Here is a 20,762-nt window from a genome sequence, read left to right as displayed (position 1 = left end):
ATCTGGAAGATTAATTGATGACAAAACTTGTTAGTGTTTTATTTTATTCATATCCTCAAAATATAATATAATTTACAAGAAAATATGCTGTGCTTCAAAAACTACACAACATTATTGTGGCACTACAATTTACTTTTTAACCTGAATTCTTCTGGGACCTATCCAATGGTTTCCAGACAGACATCATGCTCATCAATCCATAATTCATTGATTATTATCCCATTTGTTGTTATCGGTTTTCTTAATCTGAAAGATCTTCTTTAGTACTCAGTTTATAATTGATTTATCATATAGTTTTTGTTCATAGATTATATTCTCTGAAATGTTTTCAAATTAACAATTGGGAGTTTCAAAGGTGGTGTTTTACTGTCATAATTGTTATGTGTCGACGCGGATTGAGGAGCGAACCTGCGTCAGACAGGACCCAGCGCTAAAAATAACCAGAAAGCGGTTCCAAACAAAAACTATTTATTATACACCTGTGTTTAAAAGTGTAAAAACATAAAAAACAACGTCCCTCTGGTGGAGTGATTCGTGGCTCGCTCTCCAGCGCCCGCAAGGATTAAAGCCGGCGCTCCTGGACTTCCTACCACCGCCAAACACCCCCCAGGTGGACACGACAAACTGATTCTCTGTGAAGCAAAGAGACGGTGAGGTAAGTCAACAGATACAACTATATCTTCTAATAAACACACGCTGCCAGCAACACACTCAGGTCAGTGTCCCTTTTTTTTTTACTTTATGCAAATGAGCAGCCTCTCACAACAAGTGGAGGATCACTTATCCTTCACGCCACAGCAGTGAGAAGCAAACTGCGCAATTCTCTTTACAATTCCAGTATACTGTGTAACAAAACACTAAGTTACTATCAACAAGTACCTAAACACTTAATTACCTTTCGTGTGTGCTGACAGCATGTGTCCTCACCCCTCCCTGCTTCACGGGCTCGATGTGTCAAACCCAGGCGCGGTCCTCAGCGTCTCACAAACGAACGTCACAAGGTCGAGTTCCCGGCAGTTCTGCTTGAATCACACATGACTTAAATGCAGAACGCCATCCAATTATCTGCTTCAGCTGCAAGTCGTCCAGGTTGCACGTGAGCACCAAGCACAGGTGCTTTCCATGATGTTGATGAGGGTGAAGACTCTTCAGCCAGCACCTTCTTCACAGACAAATCAGCCCTTATGCCACCTGGAGAGCAAAGAAAAGAAAAGAACACCAAAACATCCAGCCACGCCCCCCCCAACACACAACAGTACTCCCCCATCAACGGGAAGCCTCCCGGCGACCGAACAGACCAGGCCCGAGAACAGCCCCTCCCTCCGGGGTCCACGTCAGGAAGCAGACGGCAAGACAGGCACCGCAGCTGGAAGGCTGGCTGGAATCAACAAAAGCCCCAAAACATTCCCCAGAACAAGTCCACTCACACAAAAAAAACATAAAACCCACCCAAAACCTCCCCAGGGGACCGTCCCATCAAACCCCGGGAGGAAAAGAAAAACTCCAAAACACAAAAACCCAACACAGTCCCACAACACAGTACAAACATAGATGCATAAAAGAAAAATAACAAACAACCCCCCCAGAATGACCTGCAGAGCCCAACCCCCCCTCAGAAGGCCTTCATTGCCAGTTCCAGGAGGAACAGCCAAAACCGTGATCCCACAAAGGTCCCCAGGTATACATGGAGTGAAACGGTGCCCCCCAGGGGACCGTATCATCAACCCCAGGAGGCACCCTCCCCACAACCCCGGAACCCCAGATCCGGTCACACTTGGCCGGCCGGTCCCAAGCCAATTCCCCCCCCAGAGGACCGTCCCATCAACCCTGGAGGCGGAACCCGGAAGGAAACAAAATAAAACCAAAAACCAACCCCCGGAGGACAACCAAAAACAACCCCGGGGGGATATAAAACGACCATAAACCCCGTTGCCCTCCCCGGCACCCCGAAAGACCCCAGGTCCCTCCCAGAGCCCTTTGGCGGCTCTATTTTGGCAAACGGCTCAAAATAGTAAGCCGGAGAAGGGAACAGGTAAAAACTAACCCAGCTCCAACCCCAAAGCGCAGCGGAGAACCGGAAATACGTCCGGTGCCCCAACTCGACCATACCCCAGCCACTCGGGAGGGGTGGAACTACCGAAATGGCAAACAGCAACAGATCGGCCCACCCCTCCGACTGAGGCATGTCTCCGCTGCACCACACCCCGGCAACACCCATGACAATCGGTCCAAAGGCTCACCGAGGCTGGAGTGGAACCGGGCCCTAACCAAACCAAAAAGAACGCCTCTAACACCCCCCCCCCCCCCCCCAGGTGCAGAGGTCTTCTGAGAATGCTCAGCGTGACCAATCTGCACCACCCCACAACCCACAAGACAAGCGGTCTAAGGGCAAGTGAGGTTGGGGTTAGGAATGTAGAGAAATAAAAACAACAAAACAAAACGACCCAACAACCCAAACAGAAAATACCTAAAAACACATACACAATTGACAGGTAAGTGAGCCCAGGCGGGCTTCTGACCGCCTATCACTCCACCAGATACGCCCCTACCTCCCCAAACAAGTATAACCCCTGATTAAAGAAACCAAACATTTACGTGTGCTAGAAATTTTTTTTTTTATTTATTTTTTTTTATTTTTGTTATGTGGGTTCTGTTGCCTGTCCAAGAACACTTGGAGTTACGTCACCGTTATTTCTCTTGATGCTTACGTGTCGGGGCAATACAGGAATCTCGACTCGTCCGAGCTGCATGGGCTCGTCAATAGGAGGAGCCGGAGGTCCCGTCGGAGGAGCCTCAGTGGGGCGAAGAAGAGGCGGCCCAGCTTTGTGTCGGGGAAAGCCCCGAGACAAAAAAAACCGCTCTGATGGGCGTCCTCTCTCGCGTCCACGCTCCTTCATCCGATCATCTAGACGAATCACCAACGATATTAGCTCGTCTAAATCGTTTGGCTCATCACGGACCGCCAGCTCGTCTTTTAATGACTCATTTAACCCGTCTACAAACATGCCCCGTAATGCTGCAGGAAGCGGAACGGCTTGAGCTGCAAGCTCCATAACACGGGCATCTGTTTGTTTAATTTGGTTCGCGAGATGCTGTAATTGCTCCCGTATGTTCTCCAAGTGTTCCTGAACTTTTTCGACAAAAGGAACCGCTTCTGCCGCTGGGTCCATTATGGAATGGCCGGGAACTACTGTTATGTGTCGACGCGGATTGAGGAGCGAACCTGCGTCAGACAGGACCCAGTGCTAAAAATAACCAGAAAGCGGTTCCAAACAAAAACTATTTATTATACACCTGTGTTTAAAAGTGTAAAAACATAAAAAACAACGTCCCTCTGGTGGAGTGATTCGTGGCTCGCTCTCCAGCGCCCGCAAGGATTAAAGCCGGCGCTCCTGGACTTCCTACCACCGCCAAACACCCCCCAGGTGGACACGACAAACTGATTCTCTGTGAAGCAAAGAGACGGTGAGGTAAGTCAACAGATACAACTATATCTTCTAATAAACACACGCTGCCAGCAACACACTCAGGTCAGTGTCCCTTTTTTTTTACTTTATGCAAATGAGCAGCTTCTCACAACAAGTGGAGGATCACTTATCCTTCACGCCATAGCAGTGAGAAGCAAACTGCGCAATTCTCTTTACAATTCCAGTATACTGTGTAACAAAACACCAAGTTACTATCAACAAGTACCTAAACACTTAATTACCTTTCGTGTGTGCTGACAGCATGTGTCCTCACCCCTCCCTGCTTCACGGGCTCGATGTGTCAAACCCAGGCGCGGTCCTCAGCGTCTCACAAACGAACGTCACAAGGTCGAGTTCCCGGCAGTTCTGCTTGAATCACACATGACTTAAATGCAGAACGCCATCCAATTATCTGCTTCAGCTGCAAGTCGTCCAGGTTGCACGTGAGCACCAAGCACAGGTGCTTTCCATGATGTTGATGAGGGTGAAGACTCTTCAGCCAGCACCTTCTTCACAGACAAATCAGCCCTTATGCCACCTGGAGAGCAAAGAAAAGAAAAGAACACCAAAACATCCAGCCACGCCCCCCCCCCCCCCCCCCCAACACACAACAATAATAATAAATTAAATACCTTTAAAAAGCACATTAGGGTGGTTAAGACTTTTGCACTGTACTGTACAAGAATAAATTATATTCTACATTGTGTTTAATCTAATAAAATATCACAAAATATAGCTTCCAAAATAATCACATAGCTGTAACTGCACCCATTCGACACAATGACAACATTTAAAGTTATTACTTTACTTGGATTAGTGCAATAGATGTGTATTTTGTGTCACCCAGTGTATTTTTTTAACAAATATGCATAGGCGCAATTTGGTGGGTGATAGGGGGGACATGTCCCCCCCCCCCCACCTTTTCAACCAGGGGGGACAGAATATGCTATTCCCCCCCCACACACACACACCTTCTGACATATATGTGTGTACTTGAAACATGCTATGCCAGTCTTATGTGCAAACCATGTCAGTCTTATGTGCAAAACCATGTCAGAATAGTATCTTTGTTTCTGCAAGTTTGTATTTTTAGCACCATTGACTTGTTTACAACACCTGTTTCTTGTTTGTCATTCGGAATGTTCTGGGACTGCATTTGCCCAGATTTGAAACCAAAAATAGTTGCGTCTAGGCACTAGTGTCTACACATAAGTATCAATGGACCATATGCTAATTTACTAAATTCTGAAAGTTAGAAAAGGAAATCAGAAAAGCTATCTGCAATTATTGCTTGATCTCCAAAATCAGTCTATGCAAGCGAAATTATGTTCAGTATGAGTGTTGTCATTAGTGCCACTTTGAAAATTAAATTCATGATAAGTAATTTATCCTAAACTTATGATCTGTTGTTTTTCAAACTTATGCAAAAACAAATCTTGAGAAAAAAAAATACACTATGCGATAGTTAATAATTATTAAGAGCTTGTTCTTTCATATTTATGAATACATTTTACCACATTGCAGTTGTTTTTTTTAATGAGAACTCAACCTATCATTCTTTTTGAGTTCTACACATGTGGTGATGCCTTATTTACACCAGGATGTTAATAAAATCAATGCTGGTTATTCTCAGAATAAAGTACTTATAGCCACAGTTTCAAATTGTATAAGTCAAATGGTGTCCACTTTATGGTCTTCTCAAAACATTAAAATTACTGTTTTGGATGCTCAGAATGCATCTGAGCTTATCTAGAAACCGCTGGCTTCAGGGGGCCTAAAGCAGCCCCCAGACCCCCGGCCTATGGGCTTCGGCCCTGCGGGCCTCACAATTTGTCCCCCCCAATTTCTAGTTCTAAATTGCGCCCTTGCAAATATGATATGTACATGTATGATTACATGAAAATTCCTCTTAGGTGTTGCACATATATTTTAATTATATACCATGTATCATGTATTGTTTTCACTTTGTACCCCATCGTACTCGCAAGGTGTCACTCACACCCGACTAAACACGATTATTACCTGTGAACACCCAAACAGACGCTGTCACGGTAATAAAGACCAGCTTTATTTTGTCTCACAACAGCTAGATTCAATAAAGGCCTTTTCACAAAAAACACATAACTGGTAAATTCTGAAAATCATTTCTGAGCTGTAAATTGCTGTGCAGCAATCATTACATCACACTCTGTTGCAATCACTTAAAAAAAAAAAGAAACTTCACAGAGCTGTTAATAACTGGAGCCTCACCAAGAGTCTGTTTGCAGCTTGTTCTGTCAAATATAACAAATAAATTTGAAATATGTGTTATATTTGATGACATGCGGATGATAATCGACAATTTTACAGCACATCTTCTTTGTGGCGACTATGAAAGTGATGGGAAAATGTGCATAGACAAACAGGTGCAATGTTACTTAAAACAGAACAGTTGTAAACATAAGAGTGCAATTTTGAAAACAACTTCTTTTATTTTGCAGACATTTCATGTTTTTTTAGGAAATAAAATCGAGGTGTACTTTTTATTGCTCTGGGGTTAGTCTGTGTGACACACTACAGCAGGGATGGTACAAAATCAACAAAATCAACTAAAATATTATTTGCATATGCCATACATATACATCTGTACAATCTCTGGCACTACTGTTAAATTCATTGTATCACGTTTATAAGCTATATAACAACAAAATAGCCCTTTTCTCATATCGATGAGTAATTAGTTCTGTTGAAACCAGCGCTTAAATCATAAGTGACCTGAGGAACGGAGCAGTCCATGAAGAAATTGGGAAAAGCCAAACTGCACACAGTGTTGTCCTCTGCGGCCCCTGAGGTGGTCTCGGACTGACAGTAGACAGGTGGCTGAGCTGCACTTGTACGTAGGCTGTCCCCTAGTTTTTTAGAGGGTCCAGAGAAGGTAGTCCATGGCTCGGTGTAGAGGAGGCCACCAACTAAATGTTGAGCGTCATAGGAAGCAGGATCCAGGCCTCCCATTTCTGGCTGCACCCGGACAGGCACACTTTGATAAAGGTCCTGTTCACTCACCATGTTACTGTAATCAGGCCCCAAGAGCTCAAAGAACTCTGCGGCCTCTGGACTGCCCCGTTCAAGGTCCTTCAGGGTCATCCCGGATGTAGAGCTGACCTTGGAGCAGATGGCAGGCTCGGTGAAGAAGGAAGGTGGAAGATTGCGATGCCTCAGGGGCGGCTTCTTGGTTTTTTCACCCCGAATATCCTTTACGGGGTTAAAAAGAGCTGCCAGGCTCTTGCTCTGTAGATTTGCCTGAACGCCTTCACGCTTCGGGAGAGTTTTGCTCTGTAAAGGGTTGATCTGAGCACCAGCGGAACTGGGTCCTTTTATCGGAGCGTCTGCTGTGTTACCTGTTGCGATAATACCAGTGCACCGCTTGATCTGCTTCTGTAGATATTTCCGGTGGTTGACTTTCCTCTTGGATTTGACGGGCTTGTCCAGAGCCAGCTTGATATTGCTTGAGGCCGAGTCTATGAAGCTCAACAAGTCCCTAGTGGTCTCTTTGTAGTCCTCGTCATTTTCTGCCTCACCCAGAAGACACCCATCTGGACTTTTCTCCATGTCGTACTCCATCACAGACCCAGGGAAGCAGAAATTCATGAACTGAGAGTTCATGATTGCAGTCTGAACAGCCATTACTCTGTTGAGTCTGGGGGGGGGCTACGCCTGTGGCATCTGCTGTGATCCCCAAAGCCAAAGTTTCTTCAGACCATGTCTTTGCTTTCCTCTTACAAACACTTCACTCTGCTCATGAAGTTCCTCCAAACATCGCTGAGAAGAAGTGACGGGCAGTGAGGAAAGCAGCAAGATGTTTCGGGGGGCTGGCCTAATGATGTCAGGACATCAAAAAGGAGGGGCAACAGGGCTGCAAGACTTAACTCTTTGCTTGTGCCTAACCACCTGCATCTAAGACGGATTTGTGACTGAAATTCCCTGCTGAGTTGAAGACAATAACCTCAGTTAGAACTCTTCCCTCTGAGGTTTGAGAGCTGTGAAGCAAAACTACTGCAGTGGAAGTGGAGGATATTACAGTAACTGTGAGCACACCAGACTTTTTAATACTGACGGCATTCATCTCATACTGCAAACAATACTGTTGACCAAAACAAACCCAAGTAAATACAAAGCCTATCCTGTGTTAATGTTATCATTGTTCCTGATTGCTTTTAGAACATTTAAAACCATTATTTGTGACAGATTAGAGTTTAGATGGCAGATTTTTTTGTTTTGCATGGGAAAAATTCCAACAACCAAATCAAGGCTCCAGTTTACAGTAACGACAAAGGCTTCGGTTCTGTGGGAAAATCTTCGTAACCAAACAGATGCCACTATTTAGAAGAACCCAACTGCTTACTTGTGTCTTAATCTGCTCATGGCAAAAGTTGATTTTTAGTGCATTCCCAGGCCAGTGGGAATTTCTGCTCTGGCCTGACAACTATTATGGGCTGCCTTTGACATAAAGCCCTAAAGGGTCTAAATAGCCTCTATTCTTCGCCCGGCAGTGAAAGGGAGCTTTGTGCCAGAGATTCATTAAATTGCACCTCACAGCCCCTTCGTGAAATGGGTCTCAATAATGAACAGTCGATTTAACTAGAAAAGCTGCCAGAGCTGTTAAATTAAAGGGGAATAAAGTGCCGTACAGGCACGTCAGAAGAAACGTTGACCCTACAGGGAAGAATAAAGGGGTTTGAAGCTTGTGTTGTGAACAACAGTGTGTTTACAGGACTCTCTGAGACACTCCAAATGTTGCCAGTACAAAAAATGTAAGTGGAGCTCTTGGGGATAATATGAATTATGACTGATTTAACAGTGCCAATCATTGAAAAAATGATTAAGTTATTGGTCACCTTACATATGCGTTTATTATTCTAATGTCAAGTTGAGATGCTGAGAAAAAGAGATAAATAAATATGCCGTTTAACAGTTTTAAGGTGAGGTGGTGAGAAACGTCAAAGTCGGATGGATAAAGAACTAAGAGAAGCGGTGAAGCAGTGGGATCTTTATTATGTTAATTCCTCAGAGCAAAGAAACAGTGAAACTGATAGCGGTGATCTAATTATCCGCAGCACAACACTGGCTCAGCAGTGAAAAGAAATCCACAATAAACCTTTAACAACAACAGATACTTACAACACAAAGAATTTTTTTTTCCATACAGCTAAAAGCTCTCTTGGGGGGGCGTGTCGGTAAGCGGTGATATGTGAGGGCCAGCGGAGGTCACCCACAGCCATATGACAACATCTCATGGATTGGGTGGAGGAACGTTAAACACTTACCACCTGCCTGAAGTCATTTTGTTTCGCTCCTTTCTCGAAGCAGAATTTTGGCTGTGTGACATCATCACAATCATGGCAGCCATATCCCTCTTTTTCCGTTCCAGGGCCTTTGCCTTTTGTGCTGCTGGGTCATTCACATCACAGTCTGACACACACATCCCGGAAACAAGTTTTCTATTGTGCATAAAGGCTAAGCGAATGGGAGGAGCCAGGCTGCAGCAGACAACCTCCAAAAAATACAACGTGAAAGTTTTTCATCCACATGGAGTTCAAGAGCAATTTTTACATTGGTTCTTAAACAAATTATTTGTGAAGTCACAGGAATTGGCCAATCCCTATTCAGAGCCCGTTACTATGCTGTTGCATGGATTGGCATTGTCAAACAATAATATCTTGAGGACTACTGTGTATAGCTGCCCTGACACTTGAATGACTTTGATCCGCGCACTTGCACGCACACTGGCGTGCAGGAGAGTAAACTCGTCGCAAATCATTGTAAACCGTTGTAAACTGTGCGCGGCTTTGTGCAAGTGCGCAAAGAAAATTTTGAAATGTTCTCCATCACACATTAATTACGTGAACTTCACGTGAACATTGCACAAACAATTAAAAGTTATTGCGTCAGCGCACCGCATCACAGCGCAGATCATTTGAATGATTATACCGAGATTTTAAATCTATCATAAACATACTTTTACAGCTGCAGACAAGAAGGAAAGAACATGCAACTGTTTTACCAAGCTATTACAATATAAACATGACAAACAATTACCTTTTTAGACTGTTCCAATGCCTTCTCCACCTCATTAAGTGCAGGAAAGAGAGAGGAAAAAAGCTCCAGCTGAAACTTCCCTCTGTGATTCCGGAAGCGATTAGAGGTGCTTTAAACAGCCAATCTCTGAGAGAAAATAATTAATCTGCTACGAAATAATTATTTTATATACAACCCCAGTTCCAATGAAGTTGGGATGTTGTGTAAAATGTAAATAAAAACAGAATACAATGATCTGCAAATCCTCTTCAACCTATATTCAATTGAATACACCACAAAGACAAGATATTTATTGTTCAAACTGACAAACTTTATTGTTTTAGTGCAAATATTTGCTCATTTTGAAATGGATGCCTGCAACACATTTCAAAAAAGCAGGGACAGTGGTACAGTAATGTTCAGAATAATAGTAGTGCTATGTGACTAAAAAGATTAATCCAGGTTTTGAGTATATTTCTTTTTGTTACATGGGAAAAAAGGTACCAGTAGATTCAGTAGATTCTCAGAAATCCAACAAGACCAAGCATTCATGATATGCACACTCTTAAGGCTATGAAATTGGGCTATTGGTAAAAAAAAAAAGTAGAAAAGGGGGTGTTCACAATAATAGTAGCATCGGCTGTTGACGCTACAAACTCAAAACTATTATGTTCAAACTGCTTTTTTAGCAATCCTGTGAATCACTAAACTAGTATTTAGTTGTATAACCACAGTTTTTCATGATTTCTTCACATCTGTGAGGCATGGAGTCAACCAACTTGTGGCACCTTTCAGCTGCTATTCTATTCCAAGATTCTTTAACAACATTCCACAATTCATTCACATTTCTTGGTTTTGCTTCAGAAACAGCTTTTTTGATGTCACCCCACAAGTTCTCAATTGGATTTAGGTCCGGGGATTGGGCAGGCCACTCCAAAACATTAATTTTGTTGGTTTGGAACCAAGATTTTGCTAATTTACTAGTGTGCTTGGGGTCATTGTCTTGTTGAAACACCCATTTCAAGGGCATGTCCTCTTCAGCATAAGGCAACATGACCTCTTCAAGTATTATGACATATCCAAACTGATCCATGATACCTGGTATGCGATATATAGGCCCAACACCATAGTAGGAGAAACATGCCCATATCATGATGCTTGCACCACATGCTTCACTGTGAACTGTGGCTTGAATTCAGAGTTTGGGGGTCGTCTCACAAACTGTGTGGGGCCCTTGGACCCAAAAAGAACAATTTTACTCTCATCAGTCCACAAAATATTCCTCCATTTCTCTTGAGACCAGTTGATGTGTTCTTTGGCAAATTGTAACCTCTTCTGCACATCTTTTATTTAACAGAGGGACTTTGCGGGGGATTCTTGCAAATAAATTAGCTTCACACAGGCATCTTCTAACTGTCACAGCACTTACAGGTAACTCCAGACTGTCTTTGATCATCCTGGAGCTGATCAATGGGTGAGCCTTTGCCATTCTGGTTATTCCACTATCCATTTTGATATTTTGATGGTTGTTTTCCGTTTTCTTCTACGCGTCTGTTTTTTCCCCCCCCCCATTTTAAAGCATTGGATATCATTGTAGATGAACAGCCTATAATGTTTTGCACCTGCGTATAAGTTTTCCCCTCTCCAATCAACTTTTTAATAAAACTATGCTGTTCTTCTGAACAATGTCTTGAACGTCCCATTTTCCTCAGGCTTTCAAAGAGAAAAGCATGTTCAACAGGTGCTGGCTTCATCCTTAAATAGGGGACACCTGATTCACAACTGTTTGTTCCACTCACTGACTGAATGCCACACTACTATTATTGTGAACGCCCCTTTTCTACTTTTTTTTTTTTGTTAATACACCAATTTCATAGCCTTAAGAGTGTGCATATCATGAATGCTTGGTCTTGTTATATTTGTGAGAATCTACTGAATCTACTGGTACCTTGTTTCCCATGTAACAATAAGAAATATACTCAAAACCTGGATTAATCTTTTTAGTCACATAGCACTACTATTATTCTGAACACTACTGTATGTTTACCACTGTCTTACATCACACCTTTCCTTCTAACAACACTCAATAAGCGTTTGTGAACTGAGGACACTAATTGTTGAAGCTTTGTAGGTGGAATTCTTTCACATTCTTCACATGATGTACGACTTCAGTTGTTAACAGTCCGGGGTCTCCATTGTTGTATCATGTGCTTCATAATGCGCCACACATTTTCAATGGGCGACAGGTCTGGAATGCAGGCAGACCAGTCTAGTACTACTTACTACGAAGCCACGCTGTTGTAACGTGCAGAATGTGGTTTGGCATTGTCTTGTTGAAATAAGCAGGGATGTCCCTGAAAAAGATGTTGCTTGGATGGCAGCATGTGTTGCTCCAAAACCTGGATGTACCTTTCAGCATTGATGGTGCCATCACAGATGTGTAAGTCGCCCATCCCATGGGCACTAACACACCCCCATACCATCACAAATGCTGGCCTTTCCACTTTGCACCGGTAACAGTCTGGGTGGTCTTTTTCCTCTTTTGTCCGGAAGACACAACGTCCATGATTTCCAAAAACAATCTGAAATGTGGACTCATCAGACCACAGCATACTTTTCCACTTCTGTCTGTCCATTTCAAATGAGCTCAAGCCCAGAGAAGGTGGCGGCATTGCTAGATGTTGTTGATGTATGGCTTTTGCTTTGCATGGTAGAGTTTTAACTTGCACTTGTAGACGTATCGAATGAACTGTGTTAACTGACAATGGTTTTCTGAAGTGTTCCTGAGCCAACGCGGTAAGATCCTTTACACAATGTCGGTTTTTAATGTAGTGCCGCCTGAGGGACTGAAGGTCACAGGCATTCCAATGTTGGTTTTTGGCCTTGCCGCTTACGTGTAGAAAGTTCTCCAGATTCTCTGAATCTTTTGATTATATTATGGACTGTAGATGATGGAATCCCTAAATTCCTTGCAATTGAACATTGAGAAACATTGTTTTTAAAGTGTTGGACTATTTTTTCATGCAGTTGTTCACAAAGTGGTGATCCTCACCCCATCTTTGCTTGTGAATGGCTGAGCTTTTTGGGGATGCTCCTTTTATACCCAATCATGACACTCACCTCTTTCCAATTAAGTGTTCTGTGAGCATTCATCAACTTTCCCAGTCTTTTGTTGCTCCTGTCCCAACATTTTTGAAATGTGTTGCAGGCATCCATTTCAAAATGAGCAAATATTTGCACAAAAACAAAAGTCTATCAGTTTGAACATTAAATATCTTGTCTTTGTGGTGTATTCAATTGAATATAGGTTGAAGAGGATTTGCAAATCATTGTATTCTGTTTTTATTTACATTTCACACAACATCCCAGCTTCATTGGAATTGGGGTTGTAGGAAACTCAAACCTAAATTTGATGTATTTTGTATTTGCTGTGGCATTCCTTTTCTTCTTCTAGATATTTAATTTGAGGTCACCACATCGGCTTATAAATCTCCATCTCACCTGATCCCATTATGGGACTCAGATTATGTGTTGAGTTGACAAGTTTTCTGCCAGATGCCTGATCAAGAACAAGGAACCCCACACAGACACACAGCCCACAGGGAACATGTTGGTGAGTTTCAGCCTAGGAGCTTTTTGGAGTAAGGCATGAGTGCTGCCCACTCAAATTGGCCGCCATTTATTGTACGGTTAACCAAAGAAACAAACTAAAAATTCTAACATGAAAAACCTAATTATAGAAGACATTTCCCTAAATTGTAGAGAAGTTAACCATTAACACTTCGTGCTGTATCTCTGAGTTTTTACTGATTCAGCAGCATCCAACTCAGGGAATGGGACGCTCATTGCAACATGATGCGACACACACACACACACACACACAGACACAGACTTAATCTCTTCCTATTAGTGTGTGGTCCGAGTCCGTGCAGGGACATGCTCAGTGTTTGGGGTCAACTGAATACTAATAACACCTTTGATTGATGGCTGGTGTCAGAGACTTAGAAAAGGCTGACAAAATTAATGACTTCTCAAAGTCCTGAGAAAAGTTTAAAGAGCGTATTTAGCAGTGGACACCCCGTCCTCCCCTGTGTTTAGCTGTTTCATTCTGCAGGGGTTTCTGAGATTCACTGAGACTGAGACTAAATGTTGCAACGTCAGGCTTTGTACGTCCCAATCTCACGCCATTTCATTATGATATTGTGAAAAGTAAATAATCTATGGTTCGTGATCGGGGCACGAAATGCTGGGTGACGTGGAGCGGGGTGGGTCTGTGGGGGTTATGGTTATGGTTAGAAGGGAGAGCGCTATAACCTAACCCTCTCCGTCTGGTTAGGGTTTGAAGAAGGGGTAGGGTTAGAAATGGTAAAATAATAATAATAAAAAAACTGTCATGAAAATGTGACTTGTTTTGTGACGATGTGTTCTGGTAGAAAACCCACATATGGGTGGAGCACACGCCCACCATCTGCATCAAACTGTCACATCACGTTAAGAAGAAAGAGGGGCAGCAACATCTGAGACAATTCAGGCTAATTTATACTCAATTTGAAATATGGGTATAGACCGTGTCGTCTGTCTGCGTACATAGTGTCTGTATTTGTGTCCATTTTCTTATGGATACAGAAGAAATTTCACATTACCACTGGAAATCATGGGGGCAGTGTTACCGAAGTTCAAAAGAGTCACAGTTCCAAAGCAAAAACATATGAGGAAAAAAACAGTTTAGGATGGCTGAAGATTTTGACTGGAGTTTATCTACAGTTCTGTTCAAAGCAGTGTGTTTTACAAAGTGAGTAAAGCTCAAAATCCTTAAAACAGATTTTATTTCCATATAGACAAATTCTATTCATTCATTTCATTCTTTTCCAAATTAAAACATGATGAAAAATTAATCAAATTTGTTAATATGCATATGTCGTGGACATGAACGAGCGAAGCTCATCAGCATCTCACCATGTCATTAAGGTTCTTCAGACTTTATTTTGAGTAAATGCTTCAGGGGAGCATTAGCATGGCAAAAACCAGCTTATGGGGGAGCTCTGCATACCCCCCCCCCCCCCACACACACACACACCACCACCACCACCTTTAAGCATTTTTCTTTATTTGCCTCTCACATACTTGGAAAAGCTCCTCACCATCGAACTATGTCCTTTAGTTCCTTCAGACTTTTTTCAGTAAAATGGATCTTGGGAGCATGAGCATGACTAAAACCTTTCAGCATCTGGGGGGACTCTGGCCCCCATACCCCCCACCTTTTTAAGCATTTTCCTTATTTTGCCTTTCATCTTCTGGAGAGGCTCTGCCCCCCATACCTCCCACGTTTTTAAGCATTTTTTTTTTTTTTTGCTTTTCACATTTTTAAGTTTTTTTTTTTTTTTTTTGCTTTTCAGCTGACCCCCTAATTACAACCCTCTTAACCCCCTTCCCACTTGAATAATTTTTTTTTAATGTAGATGTAAATTAATATTCAGTGTTTTCAGCTAGTTGGCAGTAGGGCTGTACAATATTGTCATATAAATTGTCATGTAAATGTAACTTATATACATGCTGTCCATATTCTTGAGCCGCTTAGGTGGGTAGGGAGAGTTCCCATGGGATAAAAAAGCTTTTCAACCAACAATCCCTGATTCTCAAGACCAGGCACCTAAGTGGCTGGTTTCTTTTTTTTTTTTTTAAGCTATTTCGGTGTACCTTAGTAAACACTAGTAGAGTTCCACCTTAGATTTAAAATGTATATCAGTTATTAAGTTGTTCACCAATGAATATGGCTTTATACACCCTGAAGAAAACCATAGGTGCATGGTTCATTGTGTAATGGTCCCATGTGTAAGACGCAGCCTTTCCAGGGAACTTTAATTTCTTTTTTTGTGTTTTGGCTCACCTCAGCAGCACAACACAAAACTGGACACCGTGATGGTTGGATTATCACATGGGATTTATTTTTGCGTGGCTGATTACAGCACACTGATTACAGCTGGGTGAGAAAATTTTAACCACAGGCTGCGGCCCGGCTCCACGTCCACACTGCACTGTGAATCACATGGGCCGCTGTTGGAGGTGAGATTCATGTTTATTAATGCTGTCACGGCCTGGCAATACAGTTCCATGTCATATCTCCTACAGTTAGAAGGGGATCAAGTAGTAATATGTATTAGCAGTGAGATCCATTCAGCTCCAAGCCTGATGCATGCAATGACATGTTACTGCGCATGAGACCACGGAGAGGCGCAGCTGCCTGTGGTATACAGCGATATGATGGAGACAATAGTTCACATTATTTACGTCGCCCATGGAAAGGAAAGGACAAATATCTGTACTGTAAGGTCTATTGTGGATATAACAGCCTGTTCAGATTTGCGGCGGCATGCGCACAGTCGCGCATGGTGCTTTCTGTTTGATAGTGCACTGTTCACATTCACTGTACATAATGAATCGTATCACAGTTCCTTTGTCCTCTCGGGGGGTGGGGGGGACATTGGAGGTGGACATTATTATACGTGGCAAGTGGAGGTCATACCGGCAGGCTCTACAGTGCCAGATCCATGTTGAGGTTCCTTCATACGCGGTCAAATCATTTCAGATCCTGTTTTGCCGCCATCAGAATATGTCAATTGCGGTCAGATGATGTTCACACTGCACATGGAACGCCGTCAGATAGGTGTCCCATCTTGATGGTGCCCGGAGGGTTTTGAACATGTGCAACATACTTGGGGCCGCCGGCCAATTGGGACCAACTGTATGGACTCTCGCAGATGGCTGTCAGAACGTTTTCGAAGTCTAAGTGGACACTTTTCGGATGTGGGCCGAATCATCATTCTGCCTCATTCTGGCTATGTGTGATGGGGGTATTTGTTCGGTGGTTAGTTGTATAACCACTGTTTCTGAGAACTGCTTCACATCTGTATTCCATGGAGTTGAGCAATTTCTGGCACCTGTGAGCAGGTATTTTAGCCCAGGACGATTGGCCTACATTCCACAATTCCTCTGTATTTCTTAGTTTTGTCTCAGAAACAGCATTTTTTTAATGTCACCCTACAAATCTTTTATTGGGCTATGTTCCTTGGGCTGACCACTCCATAATGTTAATCTTGTTGGTCTGGAACCAAGATGCTGCTCACTTGCTGGTGTGTTTGGGGTCATAATCCTGTTCAAACACCCATTTCAAGTGCATTTCCTCTTTGGCATGGGAGGTATTTTGATGTATTCAAACTGATCATGATTCCTGGTATGTGATAAATCGGCCTGACACCACAGTATGAGAAACATCCCCATATCGTGATGTTTGCTCCACCATACTTCACAGTGTACTGTGGCTGGAATTCAGTTTTTGGGGGTCGTCTGACAAACTGCCTGGAGCCCCTAGACCAGTGGTGTCCAAAGTCCAAAGTATTCCAGAAAGAGCCAAGAGGGCGTAGGATTTCTTTGCAGCCACTGACTCCAGCAGGTGATTTCACTGATGAACTCATCCCACCTGCTCAAAGTGATGTTAATCAGTGAAATCATCTGCTGGAGTTGGTGGTTACAGAGAAACCCTGCACCCTCTTGGCCCTTTCTGGAATCTGTTTGACACCTGCACCCTTTTTTTTTTGGCAAACTGTAACTTCTTCAGAACATGTCACTTTTTTCAACAATGGGACTTTGTGGGGGCTTCTTGCCCATAGCTTGGCTTCACATAGGAGTCTTCTAATTGTTACAGTACTCACAGGTAATTTTAGACCTTCTTTAATGGCCCTGGAGCTGATCACTGGCTGAGTCTTGGCCATTTTGGCTGTTTGTTCCTTGATCCATCTGAATTAATAGTTTTCCATTTCCCTCCACGTCTTTCTGGGTTTTGTTGCCATTTTAAAGGATTTGAGATCATGTTAGCTGAGCAGCTAATCATTTTATGCACTTTTTAAAATGTTTTCCTTTGTCCAATCAACTTTTTAATCAAAATACACTGTTCCTCTGAACAGTGTATTTTGTACAATTTGATACATTTTTCGTCATGCTTTGATTTGGAATAGAATGTGCAGTGTTCCCAATGCATTAGCGTGTAAGGAAATAAAATTCTGAGTTTTATTCACTTTTTTTTAAACACACTTATTATTTTGAACACAACTGTACATATAATCTTTTCATGAAGTATATACAGACCACTGTCGTCTATACCGCTCCAGATTCTATTGCGGCACAAACATTATTATGACTTCTTCAACTGTCACAGTGTTCGATGTTGTCAGAAACTTTGAGTGCAGCCCACAGCAGTGCTACCTCGTGGATGTTTTGCTTAACACTCGTGTCAATGTAAAGGACGTTGGGAAGTATGTTTGTGGGTAATAAATAAATAAAGCACAAATGAGGAGTTTGAGAACAAGAACAGAACATCTGTTTTGATCACTAAAGCTTTGAAATTTCAGCAAACACTTTTATTCTTAACATTAAACAAATCTGGGGGTGACTACAAAAGGCTTCTTGGTACCTGTCGATTCCTATCTCCACTCGTGGCTTCACTCTTAACCTTCCGTCATCCTTTCTCAACCTCTCTGGACCCCCATCAGCTGTATTAATGAAAGTGCTAGTGGGGGGGAACAAACCCGAGTCTATGGGCTGTCCTGGTGCCATAATTTAGTGTTTTAATGGTGGCCAGTGAATGAATGCGTGCTGGGGGAATCCCACAGGTCGGCCTGCAGGGGCGAGGTCACCGGTCGAAACTGCAATAACCTCCCACCACTCGCTTTATTGGCCTCCTCCGACTGGGTTTTTATTAAATCACAAGCCCTCGCAATTGTTCCTGCTAGATGGAAGCCAGCAAAAAAAAAAAAAAAAAAAACAGACGAAGCCTCAGTCTTTTTAAGACATGACAGATGATGCGCTCAGCAGAAGAGAATTACATCCATACACGATAAAAAGACATCAAAGATGATAGGAGAATTTAATTTGCAGCTTTTTATTCACTGTCAGTGGAAGACGGGTTTCACAGAAATAACGTGAGACAGAAATAGAAAAGTTGAAAAAACCGGGAAGACACTGTTCTTCTGAGAACTATGAAGAAAACTCAGAGGTAATGTTCTACTCAGTGCAGCAGAAAGACAAAAATAAATTGGATTTTCTGTACATTCAGTGCCAAATGTTTCTCCTGAGACTTAAAGTGACTATAAAAACTTTTCAACCAGCCACTAAAGCCTTTAAAATCATTTTACTACTTCAAATTGAAATCAAGACATTCAACCTTCTGTAGATAGTTGTAAAAATGATGTTCTTTGTGATCAAAGAGGAAAAAACACGCCAAAGTGATCTGAATTACACACAATACAAAGTAAAGGATTATATACAGTATAACAACTAATCCTTCACTTTTTCCACTAGTTAGCTAAATAAATTACATAACTGGGCAATAGCCATGTTTAGTTCAGGGGTTTGTCTTGATTGTAGTATAAATATCGCTGTGCCTGAATAGTCCAAATTGTGATGAGTCAGTAATTATGGCACATATACAGCCACGAAGCAAAAAGTACACTCAACCGTATTTGACTGGACCTTTAGGCCACGCCCACCTTGGCAGTAGACAGGAAGTTGTGCACCCAGTGTGACTGCCAGTCAAATACTGGTGTAGCACCGGCTTGTGTAATCACTGAAAATTTGTACTTCACTGAAAATAGTGCACTAGTAGTCGAAAGAAAGGAAGTAAAGTGCAGCACCAAAACGCCCAGTCTAAAGCCCCTTTCAGACCGGGCCTACGTAGAGTTGCATTATGCGGTGTACTGACTACGCCAAGCTTACGCTGCCCCACGCTGGCCTATGTGGCAATAATACACTGAGGGACGCAAAGGGGTCCACGAAATGGACGCAAAAAAATAAACATTTGTTTTGCATCCATTTTGGCGTACAGCACTGGACGCAGAACGTACATAGTTTTTACACAAGTCTGTGCAACACTACGCTACTGTACACCATGCCTACACAATAGCACACTACCCAACGCCATTTTATTCATCCCAAAGGACTCATATCAGTGCTGGTCTTTATTATTCCTGGTCTGCAGGACTGCTTTAATTACAGCAAAATGCCACAAAGGAAAGGCAGAGGTTGTGGCAAAAAAATATTCTCCAGCTCCTTCTTCACATGCTTCCAGCGATAAAAATGAGGAATCACCTGCACCACCATCTGAACATAGTGATGCAGCTGGCAGTGACGGAAGAAGAAGAGGCAGTCCACTGGAATTTCAGCAGCAGCGATGTGTTCTGGACAGCAGGCAGGAGTGGGTTGAGAGGCAGAAAACTAGGTTGATATATGATGATGGATGATGGATATATGATGGATTTGAATCAAGCGTGTTTGATTCAAAGCCATCAGGTTTTTGCAAAAAAAAAAAAGTTGGGATACTTTTCTAAGCATACAGTAAGTAACTGTACCAGATTGTAAGCAAACCTAGGTACGCTATTATACGCCAGCCTATGCATATCCAACCTCAGCGCACCAACATTTTTTTCGGCCGTACTTGATCCACACAGCACAACGCAACTCTGCGTAAGCCCAGTGTGAAAGGGGCTTAATAAAGCTCAAGTAACTCTCTCAAAAACGTGACTGAAAATTACAAGTCAGGACACTGATACGAGATAATATCAGAATTATTTTACCTTCAGTTCAGTTATGTCTCTGTATATAGTGACCAGTAGTCCATGGGCTAAGCAGATTTCATCACAACCTCAGGTGGCAAAACAACACTTTCAATCCAATCTCAGCGGCACCATGACCTACACAAAAACATATGAACACCTTCCCAGAGTGGTCACTATAGTCTGGTAGGGAGGTTAATGATAAGACAAGGGTCAAAACCTAAAAATACTCAGTCATGTTGAAAATTATGTTTCATTGTTTGATCATATATCATCATCACATATCAGAGCGTTAGTAGTCCTTCCAAATTTGTCCACCATTCTGTATATTGGTCTTTATATCTGCATGACTTACCAGACCAGACCTGCCTATTTTTAGCGAGTTATATGATGTTAATAGTGAGCCATGCCAGTATTCTCTGGCCACATTTCTTTTTAGTGTGGTGTACTATTTCTTTCAGAGATTGTCCCGTAGGGGTTTCCTCCAGGAGTCAGATGTGGGCTCGTAGGCATCGTATATACAGTAGTGTTCAGAATAATAGTAGTGCTATGTGACTAAAAAGATTAATCCAGGTTTTGAGTATATTTCTTATTGTTACATGGGAAACAAGGTACCAGTAGATTCAGTAGATTCTCA

At 42.5% G+C, this 20,762-nt stretch overlaps 1 protein-coding gene across 1 annotated transcript; it reads right to left on the bottom strand.

The window, feature by feature from the left end:
* Nucleotides 1–5,513: 5,513 nt before the first annotated feature.
* Nucleotides 5,514–7,278, bottom strand: LOC117508659 (protein FAM181B). Its single transcript, XM_034168461.1, has one exon. It carries the CDS (start codon nt 7,128–7,130, stop codon nt 6,168–6,170), a length of 963 nt encoding a protein of 320 aa, XP_034024352.1. The 5' UTR covers nt 7,131–7,278; the 3' UTR covers nt 5,514–6,167.
* Between the last annotated feature and the right edge of the window lie 13,484 nt (nt 7,279–20,762).

Source organism: Thalassophryne amazonica, chromosome 4 (assembly GCF_902500255.1).
Source record: "Thalassophryne amazonica chromosome 4, fThaAma1.1, whole genome shotgun sequence".
Taxonomy (NCBI): Eukaryota; Metazoa; Chordata; class Actinopteri; order Batrachoidiformes; family Batrachoididae; genus Thalassophryne; species Thalassophryne amazonica.
The sequence above is the reverse complement of the archived record's forward strand: the minus strand, read 5'-3'. Positions and strand labels throughout refer to the sequence as shown.